The 12623-nt window shown below is 39.5% G+C and overlaps 1 protein-coding gene across 3 annotated transcripts in view; it reads right to left on the bottom strand.

The window, feature by feature from the left end:
• Nucleotides 1–437: 437 nt before the first annotated feature.
• The window catches only part of KLHL4 (kelch like family member 4), a 123136-nt gene continuing 110950 nt past the window's right edge, over nt 438–12623 (bottom strand). For 2 of the 3 annotated variants that reach the window (XM_062183468.1, XM_062183466.1), the window contains 2 exons: nt 4789–4960; nt 1669–3040 (listed from right to left, as the gene is read on the bottom strand). In XM_062183468.1, coding sequence (XP_062039452.1) covers nt 2981–3040; nt 4789–4960 — 232 coding nt within the window. In that variant the 3' untranslated portion in view covers nt 1669–2980. Of the gene's footprint in view, nt 504–1668; nt 3041–4788; nt 4961–12623 lie in introns of those variants that run through there. The other variant, XM_062183467.1, reaches the window with a different exon arrangement.

Here is a 12623-nt window from a genome sequence, read left to right as displayed (position 1 = left end):
AGTCATCCTGGGTTTTTAGAGAATTTACATTACACAAAATTGATCAAACTATTGGCCATTGGTGATCAACCTAACATTCAGCCTTTCTCATTTCCTGGGAGGTTAAGGGTGGGGCTGAAAACTCCAAACCTCTAATCCTGAGGTTGGTCGTTCCTGTAATCAGCTCTCACTTTGAAGCTAACTATAGGATGCCAATCATTTGTTAATTCATTAACATAGAAAAAGGAACATAGTCCTTTGGAGATTACAAAGATTGTAGGAGTTGAATGCCTGGGAACTGGGGCAAAGACCAAATATATATTTCATAATATTGCAATTGAATATGGGACTTCAGATGGAAACTACCATTTAATGTTCCCTATACATCAATATGGGGCAGCAGCTCTGTCTGAGTCAGATTGATGAATGGCATATTTAGGCCCAGATAGGACCTGGATTTAGTGATCCACAGTGGCCTTCAGCTGCTGTGTCATATAGAAGGTATTTAGAAATTGCTGCATGCTCTGCTGAAATATGGGGAAAGCAGATAATTGTGCTGTCCAGATGATTATTTTGATGCAGGCTGAAGGTTGTGGGACAGGAGCGTGGCCATAGTGATTTATAGAAAAATCAAAGATGCAACACTTTCTTTCCAATCCAAGTTTAGTGTCTAAATGCAAGAGCTCTTATGCATGAGAATATATAAATTAACAAACCCCTTTCCTATCTTTTTTTTTTTATTTTGGCTTAAACTAGCTCTGATTGTTCCTCTCCACAAAATCCTGCCTGCAAGGGCTCTGCATGTATCCTTCCTTTTCTCAAGTAAATTTCACTGAGATAGCACAATTATGCTCAGATTTTGGCAGTTCATTCTAGGCCATAGTGGCCCTCCAATGATTTTCAAATACAGCCGGAAGCCCTAGGCGACATCCATGTCACCTATGAGTCAACATTTAATCAAACTGAAACAAGACCTATTGCATCATCAAGAGGATGGCATTTAACCTCCACTTGCTTCACTCCAACAATCTTCCTACTGATACTCTCCTGCTATTAACTAGAGCATTAACAAGTTAGGATCTGATAGGTCCTTTGATCTTTCCCTTATCCACTAGTTCATAGGTTCACACCCTCATTTAACTTAATAAGCCAAGTTGTGTGCTGGGGATACAAACTTAGGTGGTTCTATTTCTACTTTGATTTGGATAACTGAGGGTGGGGAACATTTTTCTGTTAAGGGCCATTTGGATATTTATAACATTATTTGCAGACAATACAAAGTTATCAACCTGAAGGTCATCCTGCTCTAGCTTTGCTAAATTGAGTCCCATCTGCGGTTCCCTTGGTAGGGCCAGACCAAATGATTTTGTGGGCCATTCATGGAATGCAGGCTGGAAGTTCCCCATCCTTGCAATGTGGATTCGGAAGATCCACCAGGGCTGTATATGAGCTTTAGCCTCTCTCTGTCTCCATCTCTACTTTCAGTTAGGGAAAAATCTGCAGTTCTCTATTTAGAAGTAGAGACAATGGCAGGTCTAACAAAGCAGGAGAATTTTATGTTTGTAGTTAATATTTCAGTACCTGGGGAAATACAATAACAAAAAGTCAATTCAGGCTACACTTGATATATTGTAAAGGCACACTATAACCAGAGGAAATAGGTTTTATTTAAATTCAATTGTTCAAAGTACAAATGTCTTTGTTCAACTCATATTGTTCTTTGGAAAAAACTTAAAAGGTAGAAGTACATTTTATAAGCATTTCTCTGGATTTTATTTATTGGTTTCACAATCTACAATACAAAGTCTGGTTAAAAGAACATATTATAGAAATTCTAAAATTGTACATTTACTTGAAAAGTTACTTTCATAAAGAAGCTTTATCAATATTTCATTTTAAATAGTTTTAAATTCGATGGAATAAACTCAAGAATCTAAAGCTAAACTACTACTCAACTAGCTTTTTTTGTTGTTTTTTAATTTATAATCCTTTTTTGTAGTACATATTTTCTTGAAATTTTCTACTGGATAAATATAACATTAACAGAAACACACATAATGGCATACAAAAGATAACTATAGAATTGACCATGTATATTGAATACTTTGCTTTTTCCATCTATTATCATTGTATAACATCTTTTCCATTTTAATGCATTTTGAGAATTAAAGTTTTTTTTTAAATCTTGTTTTACTTACTGGTAGGTGTTTAGACAATTCACATAAATGTTTCAGAGGAATATTACTTTCTAAACAAGAGAGACCCTGACACTCTGAAGCTGAGGTCACAATTTTGTTAATAAATAAATTTCCAGTGTCTTGTATAGATTGTGGAAATGAAATTACAATAATATTTTACTGGTAGCTAATCCAACACAATATGTCAATACATACCAAATCTATATGTGTACTCTGGCAGATACTGAAAAAAGAGTAATTTGTGAAATTTTGAGAAACTGTGTTACTGAAAAAAATCTTTATTCTTGGTAAATTTAGGATACTATTTATCTATTTGGGATACAGTTTGAACAAGAGAATTATGTCTTACTGAGACTCATACTTTATATTCTAAGCTTTAGATTATCTCTTTCAATCAAGTTGTATTCTAGATAATAGCTTTTTTAAAAAAAATAAAAATAGAACATCCTTTTAACTTCTCAAGCTTTTAACTTGTAAATTTCTAGTGCTTTTATAACCTTCCTGCTTTGGCCACTGTCAATTTTCATTAAGTATTTTAACATTTTGTAGCAAGAAGATGAAACCTAGACTACTAGATTTTGCTTTATATTATCAGCTGTGACAACACATACACTTAACACTCATATGTCACACATGTTTGAAAATCCTCAATGGCTTCACAAATGACACTATAGCTACACAGTAAAACAACACAACAATTTTCGAGTTTGATTATTAGTTGCAGAAAAGAACATGTTTCTTCTTTCTCTTCCTGCTACATTTCATAACATTTTCTAGTTTGATTCCATTTGCTACAGATAGCTTTAGGGCAGCTTCACAACCACTACACATGCACCAGCTCTTCCAATGTTCACAGGGACTTCCTAAAACAAAAACAAGACAAGAAACACTTCATCTTCCTCTGTAGCATAATACAGAATGTTGAAGTTGAAAAGGCCTTAATTAATATGCTCCAACCATCACCCTGTATAAAGGCAAGGGAAACTGAAGCCCAGTGTAGTGTGTTGGAAAGAATACAGCAGTTAGAATAACATAGAACTGAGTTTGAGGATCAGATAATCTTAAGTATGTTTCACCTCACTGCTAATTTCTTCACTTGAAAAACTACGGCAATAATACATACCTCTCAAGGCTTTTGTGCGGGTTAATAAGTGACAAGAATTTGGCACAGAGTAGTTATAATCTCACTGTCTGCTAGTTCTCTTTAACACAATGAAACGATGATACAGCCAAGAATAGATTTAGGACCCTTAGCTGCTGCTCTAAAATCTTCTAAAAAGTAAATTCCACAAATTTAGTCAAGCATTTTGATTATTGTCTTTGATGTAACCTCTTGTTTGCCTCGTTTGAATCTTGCATTTCTGGTTTGTGCTAAGCATGAATACAAAGTAATTACCTACAAGGTAGGATTTGAGGGTTTCTGAGAGCCTTAATGAATCAGATTTTTGCAGGAGAGAGACAGAAAATCACTAGCAGTTATCATTATATTAACAGTTATCTATTTAAAACAGTAGCCAGCTCTACCCTGAAGAACACAGAGTAGCATTAAGTCAGTATAAAGGAAGATGAAATTAGGTCCCTAAATACAAAATTTGCCTGTTTGTGGACATTGATGAAGGACTCATGCTGTTTCACCTTTTTTTTAACCCATCATTCCGTTGACTAAATGTCATCATGTATTGTGGAATAAATCTAGCACTACCACTGGCAAAACCTTTTTTTCTATTTTTTTATTTTTTGACAGGCAGAGTGGACAGTGAGAGAGAGAGAGACAGAGAGAAAGGTCTTCCTTTTTGCCGTTGGTTCACCCTCCAATGGCCACTGTGGCCGGCGTACCGCGTTGATTCAAAGGCAGGAGCCAGGTGCTTCTCCTGGTCTCCCATGGGGTGCAGGGCCCAAGCACTTGGGTCATCCTCCACTGCACTCCCGGGCCATAGCAGAGAGCTGGCCTGGAAGAGGGGTAACCGGGACAGAATCCGGTGCCCCGAGTGGGACTAGAACCCGGTGTGCTGGCGCCACTAGGCGGAGGATTAGCCTGTTGAGCCACGGCGCTGGCCAAGACCTTAAAGTTTGCATTTGGCATCTCCAAGATGCCCTCTCAGTGTTCCTTTTTGCACTTTCCTTGAAATTTTTTCTATTAGATGGCCAGCACTTTTGAAAGGGTTTAATTCTGATCTCCTGCTGTATACTGCATTCCTCCAATGATTGAGAAAGTTTGGAGTACTGTGATTTAAACATTTTTTATAAAAAGAATATTGAAGGCTTTTCTCCTGGGCACCAGACAATAAGAAGGGCAGACATTTGCTCTGGCTTTCAAGTTTCAATACGTATATAGTTGGGTAGCGTAGGGCTCTTGGATATTGAATCTTATTCACGTTTTTCTTTGAAGGGAAGTCAAGAGCATGGTCTGTCCTCTTTCATGTGAGTACGGATGAATCCTGTTAATGGTCACTTAGGTCAATTAGTAACTCTCTAAGACAGATAAAGCACATCATGTACATTTGGTTCCAGTCAAGTCTTAGGAAGAGAATGCAACTCATTCCAAGAATACATTTGAAAACCTTTTATTAAAAACTGAAACATATTAATTTGAACATTTCTATGAGAGTACCTCTTTCCATTCGTTTTTCTGGGCATCATACGACTCAACAGTGTTCAAGTAGGTATGACCATCATATCCTCCAACCACGTAAAGTTTGTCTCCAAGGGGGCACACAGCAACAGCATCTCGAGGGACACTCAGAGGCGCCACAGTCGACCATGAATCATTTTTTGGATCATACCTTAAGAAGTTTAGGAAAACAATGGAGAGTGGAAGTCTAATAGTGTTAAAAAAGGCATACAGTGCATGCTACTCTAAAATATGGAACATTTTAAACATTATAAACATCAAGTATAGATTGACTAATAAATGTTAAAAATAGGTACATGAAAAAATTCTCTTTAACCACCAGAGGTCTCTCAAAGCATATGAAATAAGTATTTCCTTTCTGAGATACCACACATTTCTGTACTCAGTACTCTGAATATCTTTGAGGGAATTCACATATTGATATATTAACATTACATGGAAAATACCCCTCTTTCATGCAGTATTTTGATGAGAGAGCTTTTGTTTTTTTCTTACTCTTTACTCTTCAAAGTTATACATGAGTTGCCTGATTCTATTTAGGTGAAAACTCATGTTTTAATATAATGGCCTTTCTGGTTTGGTTGTGCTTTACGGAATGTAGTACCTGGGTCTAAATACTATTTTCAGTTAAAAGGATCATATCCTTATCCTGTCTTTTTCTTTTCTGAGAGCTCTTACTTACCTTCACAGGAGTTGGTCTGCGATTTGTTTTTCCATTTTAATCTGAAGTTAACACGTTATTCCCAAACCTTCCCAATAACCAGAATGAACAACAACTCAGTAAGTAATGTTAATTAAAATTCTTCCTATGGAGGTCACATGGGGCCCTGGCAATAAGGAAGCTCCTGATTTAAAAAAAAATCCTCAGCAATAAAGAAATCACTAGTGACTAGTGACAGAAAAGCCCACAGCCAGCAGCAGTCTGCCTAAGGTATGTATCTCCCAGGCTATGACGCACATTTCAGCAGTTTTCAGCTCCCACCTGACCTGCTCACCCACTGCTCCCTTGCAATGTAAAAATTATCTGAGATATCACTCCCTCAAAGTATCTGAAGCCAAACCAATCATCAGAGACAAAGAAGTTATTGCTTGTGAGGGATATGTCACCCAAGCTGTAGACAAGATTTTAGTGACTGAATTGCTTTTGCCTAGCAGTTACAGTGTCTGCTTAGTGCACTTTACTGTTGCAACTAATTTTTATTATTTTTACTAGACTGTATATATCACCTCATATCACTGTGCTTTTCCTATACATTATATCAGAAAAAGATCATATGATTATGTCTATATAGTTGTTCATCTATATAGACGATATAGAATCATATAGATAGGTTCTTCTATATACTTATTCATCTCTTACATAAATGTATATATTTGTATGTAATATGAATGTATTTATATATATAATTATTAGTTGTGTTAAAATCTGAAAGTAACTTCAAATCATTCTGATTGAATCTTTAAAATATTTATTTATATATCTGAAAGGCAGAGTTACAAAGAGAGAGAGAGAGAAAGAGAGGTCTTCCATCCACTGGTTCATTCCCAAATGGCCGTCATGGCTGGAGCTGAGCTGATCAGAAGCCAGGAGCCAAGAACATCTTCTGGGTCTCCCACATGTGTGCAAGGTCCCAAGGACTTGGGCCGTCTTCTACTGCTTTCCCAGGCCATAGCAGAGAGCTGAATTGGAAGTGGAGCAGCCGGGACTCGAACCAGTGTCCATATGGGATGCCAGCACTGCAAGCAGTGGCCTTACCTGCTACACCACAGCACCAGCCACTTGACTGAACTTTTTTTTTTTTGACAGGCAGAGTGGACAGTGAGAGAGAGAGACAGAGAGAAAGGTCTTCCTTTGCCATTGGTTTACCCTCCAATGGCTGCCGCGGCGGGCGCACCACACTGATCTGAAGGCAGGAGCCAGGTGCTTCTCCTGGTCTCCCATGGGGTGCAGGGCCCAAGCACTTGGGCCATCCTCCACTGCACTCCCTGGCCACAGCAGAGAGCTGGCCTGGAAGAGGGGCAACCGGGACAGAATCCAGTGCCCCGACAGGGACTAGAACCCGGTGTGCCGGCGCCGCAAGGTGGAGGATTAGCCTAGTGAGCTGCGGCGCCGGCCCAACCTCTGGTTCACTTTCTAAATGCCCAAATAGCCAAAGCTGAAACAGGTCAAAGCTAGGAGCCCAGAACTTAATCTGTGTCTCCCACATGCATTGCAGAAACACAGGTATTTGAGCCATCACCTGCTGTTTCCCAGGGTGTACATTAGCAGGAAGCTGGATTTGAAGTAGGCAGGCATACAGGTTAAAATCGATTATGTTTCTGAGCTGGAAGACCACACCTTCACCATGCCCCTGTGTGACCTCATGCCCCAAATTGGCCACACCTGGGTGCCCACCAGCCAATCAGGTTAATTAATCACTCCCCTTTGGAAGTGGGTTAAAAGCCTGGGACACAGTGCGTCTGGCCCTTCTCTTCTTCCCTGGCCTCTTGCCAGGAGGGGGCTTGCTGTAGCCCTGAGCCCTAGGCTTCCTGGCCTAGATGCTCCTCCACGTGGCTGGTTCCTGGTGCTCGGTATGAACCCAGTTACCCCTCTCTCTCTCTTAAATAAAGCTCTCACTCTCCTATGCATCTTTTGCAATAAATTAAAGCTTAGAATGTACCATGCTGCCTCGTTTATTTATGTCGGTATTTAGAATTCTTCTCTAAATATTAGGCAAGAACCCTCTTGGGCTTATTAATATTGGGGATTTATTAATAAGCATATGGTGATATCATATGGCACCCCAAGTTCCGGTAGCATATGTGGCATCCCAGATGGTGCTTCTGGGGAACTTTAAGGGGCTACATTTTAGTATAGATTTTAGGGGGTCATTCTCCAATATCAGATTGGGAATGGAGGAGGCTGGACTCAAATCAGGCACACTGATATGAAATGCAGGCATCCCAAAGGGTGACTTAACTGTTGTACCAAAGGTCTACCCCAGGAATATGTTAATGCTCTCTGAAGTCAGCAATAATTAAGATCACTTTTATGTGTCCATTATATTATTCACTGTCATTTATCATAGCATCTTAAAATCTGATGTTGTAATAAAAACCCAGAACTAGAGAATCCATCTGTGCTCAAACTAAGCAGACTCTTCAGAACAATAGCTACTGTTAATTGATGTTGTACTCAGCCAATAATCAGGGTATGCCAATATATGAACAGTGAACAGAACTCACAGAAGGATTTCCTTGTAGATTTCCACCCAAAGATTCAAGACTTTTCTGCATGTGCTTGAAAATTAATGCCCCTAAGTCTGGCTAACTTGACATTATCTGCTTACTGCTTGAATAACAAAGAGGAGTTTGGGGAATGTTGAGTCTTTTGAAGAAAAAAATTTGGCAGCATAATTAGCATCTTTAAGGACACTAAAGAGCTAGCCACAACACATTCAAATTAAAATCACAACACTTAGTTTCTCTTTTGCTTTTCTGTCTTCCCTTACTTCCAATATAAGTGTATTCACATTAGTGGAAATAAAATTGAGCATGAAGTCAAGAGAATTAGTCATGGATTTATACTCCCACTTAGGGTAATTTGGGATAATTTGCTTGACTTCTTTGCTTCAATTTTCTCATTAATGTTACAGAAATAATAATCCCTGACCCAACCAGTGTGATAGCTTTAGAAACATTTAATTTAAATGATTATCTTAAATAATTGGATAAGAGACTCCTAAGGTACTGTGTAGGCCAACAGTTTTTTAGCAGAAAATAGTGTCAGGGAAAAAAAAAGTCCAAGATACGGAAATGAGGCTTATCTGATTTCCAAAATGTGCAATTTTATTTACTTTCTACTGGCAAGCACACTTTACAACTCTGCATGTGTGGAAGTTAAGTTATAGAAAACTGAGTTTACTTTTGTCACTCCTTTTCATAATGAACCTGAGCTCCCCATACAGTGTATTGAATGCAGATGCTAGATATCAGAAGGTCCCATGCAAAAATTAACTACTGACTTGAGGGAGTGCTTCAGCTGGTCCTACAAGGACCTTAAACACCCACCCTACAAGGTCTTAACCTTGAGATTCATAAGGCCATGTTTCCCTAATAGATACCATCTAGATGTTTGGTCTTGCCTTTTCCAGGAATCCCAGGCCTGAACATAGCCCTAACACTGACTGGAGCTCAGTTTCCTATCATCAAAATTGCGAAAGGACATGAGATCACTGGCCAACCAGGGGAAAGCCCTGAGCACGGCATACCAGCTAGGAAATTGGGCATGAACTGAGCCTGTGCTTTTCAGTTGCATCTTCAATCTACAAGGACTTTCATCCAAACCCCTCAGGAAGCCTGGGAAATTAAGTCACGGTTGCCCAGCTCCTTATTCTGCAATAAACACCATCATTGTCAGTGATGGGCTTTCTGCACATCTGTTTTGGGGTTCCAAAGCGAGTCCAACCAGTTATGGAAGTTGTTCTATATTAACGATATAGATGCATTTTGCCTAATACAGATAGAATTGATTTCCGCTATGTAGAAATGATAACTTACAAAGACTATATATTAGTTTTGAATCTATTAATAATTTTTCAACATTCTTCAAATTTTTTTCTTCAAATACTCTTTTTTTTTTAACTTTTATTTAATGAATATAAATTTCCAGTATACAGCTTATGGATTACAATGGCTTCCCCTTCCCATAATTTCCCTCCCACCCGCAACCCTCCCCTCTCCCGCTCCCTCTCCCTTTCCATTTGCATCAAGATTCATTTTCAATTCTATTTATATACAGAAGATCAATTTAGTATAAATACTTCAATAGTTTGCACCCACATAGAAACACAAAGTGAAACATACTGTTTGAGTACTAGTTATAGCATTAAATCAAAATGTACAGTACATTAAGGACAGAGATCCCACATCAGGAGCAAGCGCACAGTGGCTCCTGTTGTTGACCCAACAAATTGACACTCTAGTTTATGGCGCCAGTAACCACCCTAGGCTGTCGTCATGAGTTGCCAAGGCTATGGAAGCCTTCCAAGTTCCCCGACTCTGATCATATTTAGACAAGGTCATAAAAGACAGGTTGAGGATAGTAACCAATGATCCTAAGAGTGGCCTTAACCAGGTCTGAACAATTATACAGCATTAAGTGGGGAAGAGGACCATCAGTACACACAGGTTGGGAGTAGAGCCATTGGTGGTAGAGTAGAGGTTATGATTACAAAGGAATGAGGCCCAAGTGGACTAGACAGGGTCTAGAACAAAGGACAGAGTCATTATTAGAGGAGCTAAGAAAGGTACTGTCTAAGCTACAAGTAATTTTTCTGATTGAGAGGCAAATAGAACCTGATAGAAGGGGCTTGATAATAATCTGTTGGGCTTTAGGCCTTGTAAGTTAAGAGGCCCAGACCTATCTATCTCTTCACATGGGGTATATCCTAAGGGAGGTGTGAACCTCCTAGGGGAAGGCACTCTGTTGACTTTCATTACTTGGCTGGCCTGGGAGGAGAGCTGGCCAGGTAAAGGCAGGGGGCATCTCTAACAAGAAATTTACAGTTCTGCCTGCAATGTTGCTGACCCTACTTGGCCATCCCCTCAGCTGCAGTGGTCACTTTGGAAGTTGGGCTGAGTGAAGGGCTTTTCAGCTTGGAGCCAATAAGATCTGTGGCTCTGACCTGGGCATCCTTCGATTCCAGGGCAGGTCCATTTCCAGTGATCCAACTCTTGGCAGAGCTGCCAGGGCTCTTCACAAGCTGACTTCTGCTGAAACCCAGGCTTACGACATTGAAAGCCTCTGCAGTGGACTGGCCTGTTGGGTCTCCTTGAGGGCAGATCACTGTACAGATCAGCCATTAATAGGCCTGCCACCCATTGCTTCTGATGCCTAGCTTTCTTTTCCTCCTGGTTTTTGTTAAAGCAGACCAGAGGATGCAAGTCAAGGGAGTGCCCGTGTCCCATCTCTAATCTTTGGTGGCCTGAACTACAAGTCTATAGTCACAGGCATGTTCTGTAGTAGTTTTTCTAAGGTAGACAATGCCCATGAGGAAAATTATATTCTCACTTTAAAACTTTCTTTCCCTTTGGTCTGAAAGGGAGGTTTTTTTTCAAATACTCTTTTGAACTTGTTTTTATCTTGGAGTTACTTTATTAACTAATGAACTACATAAAATTGTTGATATATGTTCATTTTATATTTGCATGAAAATCGTGATAGTTTTAAAATGATTACGTACCCATTTTTATTTATGTCAGAGGCAGTGTGTGTGTGAAAGAGAGAGAGACACAGAGATTGAGAGACAGATTTTCTACCTGCTGGTTCATTCTCCAAATGCCTACATCTGCAACAAGGGCAGGCAAGCCAAGAGCCAGGAACTTTATCCAAATCCCTATATGGGTATCAGGGACACAAGTACTTGAGATATCATCTAATGCCTCCTAGGTACATAAATAGTAACCCAGATCAGAAACAGAGGCTGGTCTTGAACCCAGGCACTTAGATATGCAGTGCAGCTTAATTTGCTATGCCAGAAATGTTCCCCAGTGATTTTAATTTTTGAAAATTATACTTTAGCATGAGCCATTTTCTTGAAGTATTTTCATGGAAAATGACAATAAGGGAATAATGTTAGTAATAAGAATAATACCAACTACAAAAGCTGCTATTATTTGGGGAATCAAATGTACACACACAAGCCCAGAAAGCATGCATAATCCGAAAAAAAGCTTAAGATCTCAATCCTTTTGTTGGACTGATTCCAGGCACAGAACATGACCTGCTAATCAATGATGGTCTTCTCATGCATGAAAGCCAATCTGCAAAAATTGAGAAAGATGTTTCTTACTTAAAATGCCCACTTTTAAAAAAAAAATGACAAAGTATACAAAGAAAAAAACACAAGTCCCATTCAAAAGAACAAGAGGAACCTTCAGAAACTGTCTTAAGGGCGGGGGGCAGCATTGTGACACAGCAGGTTAAGCTCACTTCTTCCCTTTTTTAAAAAAAAGATTTTTAAATTTATTTTGAAAAGCAAAGTTACAGAGAGAAAGAGAGAGGAGGGGAGGGAGGGAGGAAGAGAAAGAGAGAGAAAGAGATAGATCTTCTATTTGTTTACTCCCTAGATGGCTACAGCCAGTGGTGGACCAGGCTGAAGGTAGGAGCCAGGAGCTTCATCTGGATCTCCCACATGAGTGGCAGGGCACAAATACTTGAACCATCTCCTGCTGCTTTCCCAGGCCATTAGCAGGGAGCTGGATCAGAAGTGAAGCAGCCAGCCACGACACAAACTAGCACCCATACGTGATGCTGGTATCACAGGTGGCACCTTTACCTGCTATGACACAACGCAGAGTTCTCCCCTCTGCCTCTCTCCCTGGCTAAGCTACTTCTGATCCAGTTCCCTGCTAATGAACCTTATAAAACCGCAGAAGGCCCCTGCCACCCACGTGGGAGATCTGCATGGAGTTTCAGGCCAGATGCAGTCCCTACAGTTGTAGGCATTTTGGTATTGAACCACTGGATGGACGACCTGTCTGTCTTTCCCTCTCTGTAACTCTTTCAAATAAATAAATAAACCATTACAAAATATAAGGATCTGACTTGCAAGAGAAATAAATTTGAAGTACAATCTTGTACATCCTTTGGTTAAAAGGAAAACTCAAATAATGGAAATAAGTCAGGAAAATAATATATGAACTGATGAGAATGTCAAAAATAAGCGAGGAATTTTAGGGAATAACCAAACAGAAATTCTGCAGTTGAAAGTAAAATAAAGTGACTGACTTGGAATATTCACCAGAGAGGTTCAGTAGGAGACATGAGAGGT

Source organism: Lepus europaeus, chromosome X, assembly GCF_033115175.1.
Source record: "Lepus europaeus isolate LE1 chromosome X, mLepTim1.pri, whole genome shotgun sequence".
Classification (NCBI taxonomy): Eukaryota; Metazoa; Chordata; class Mammalia; order Lagomorpha; family Leporidae; genus Lepus; species Lepus europaeus.
Note: the sequence above shows the minus strand (reverse complement) of the source record. Positions and strands in the feature narration are given on the sequence as shown.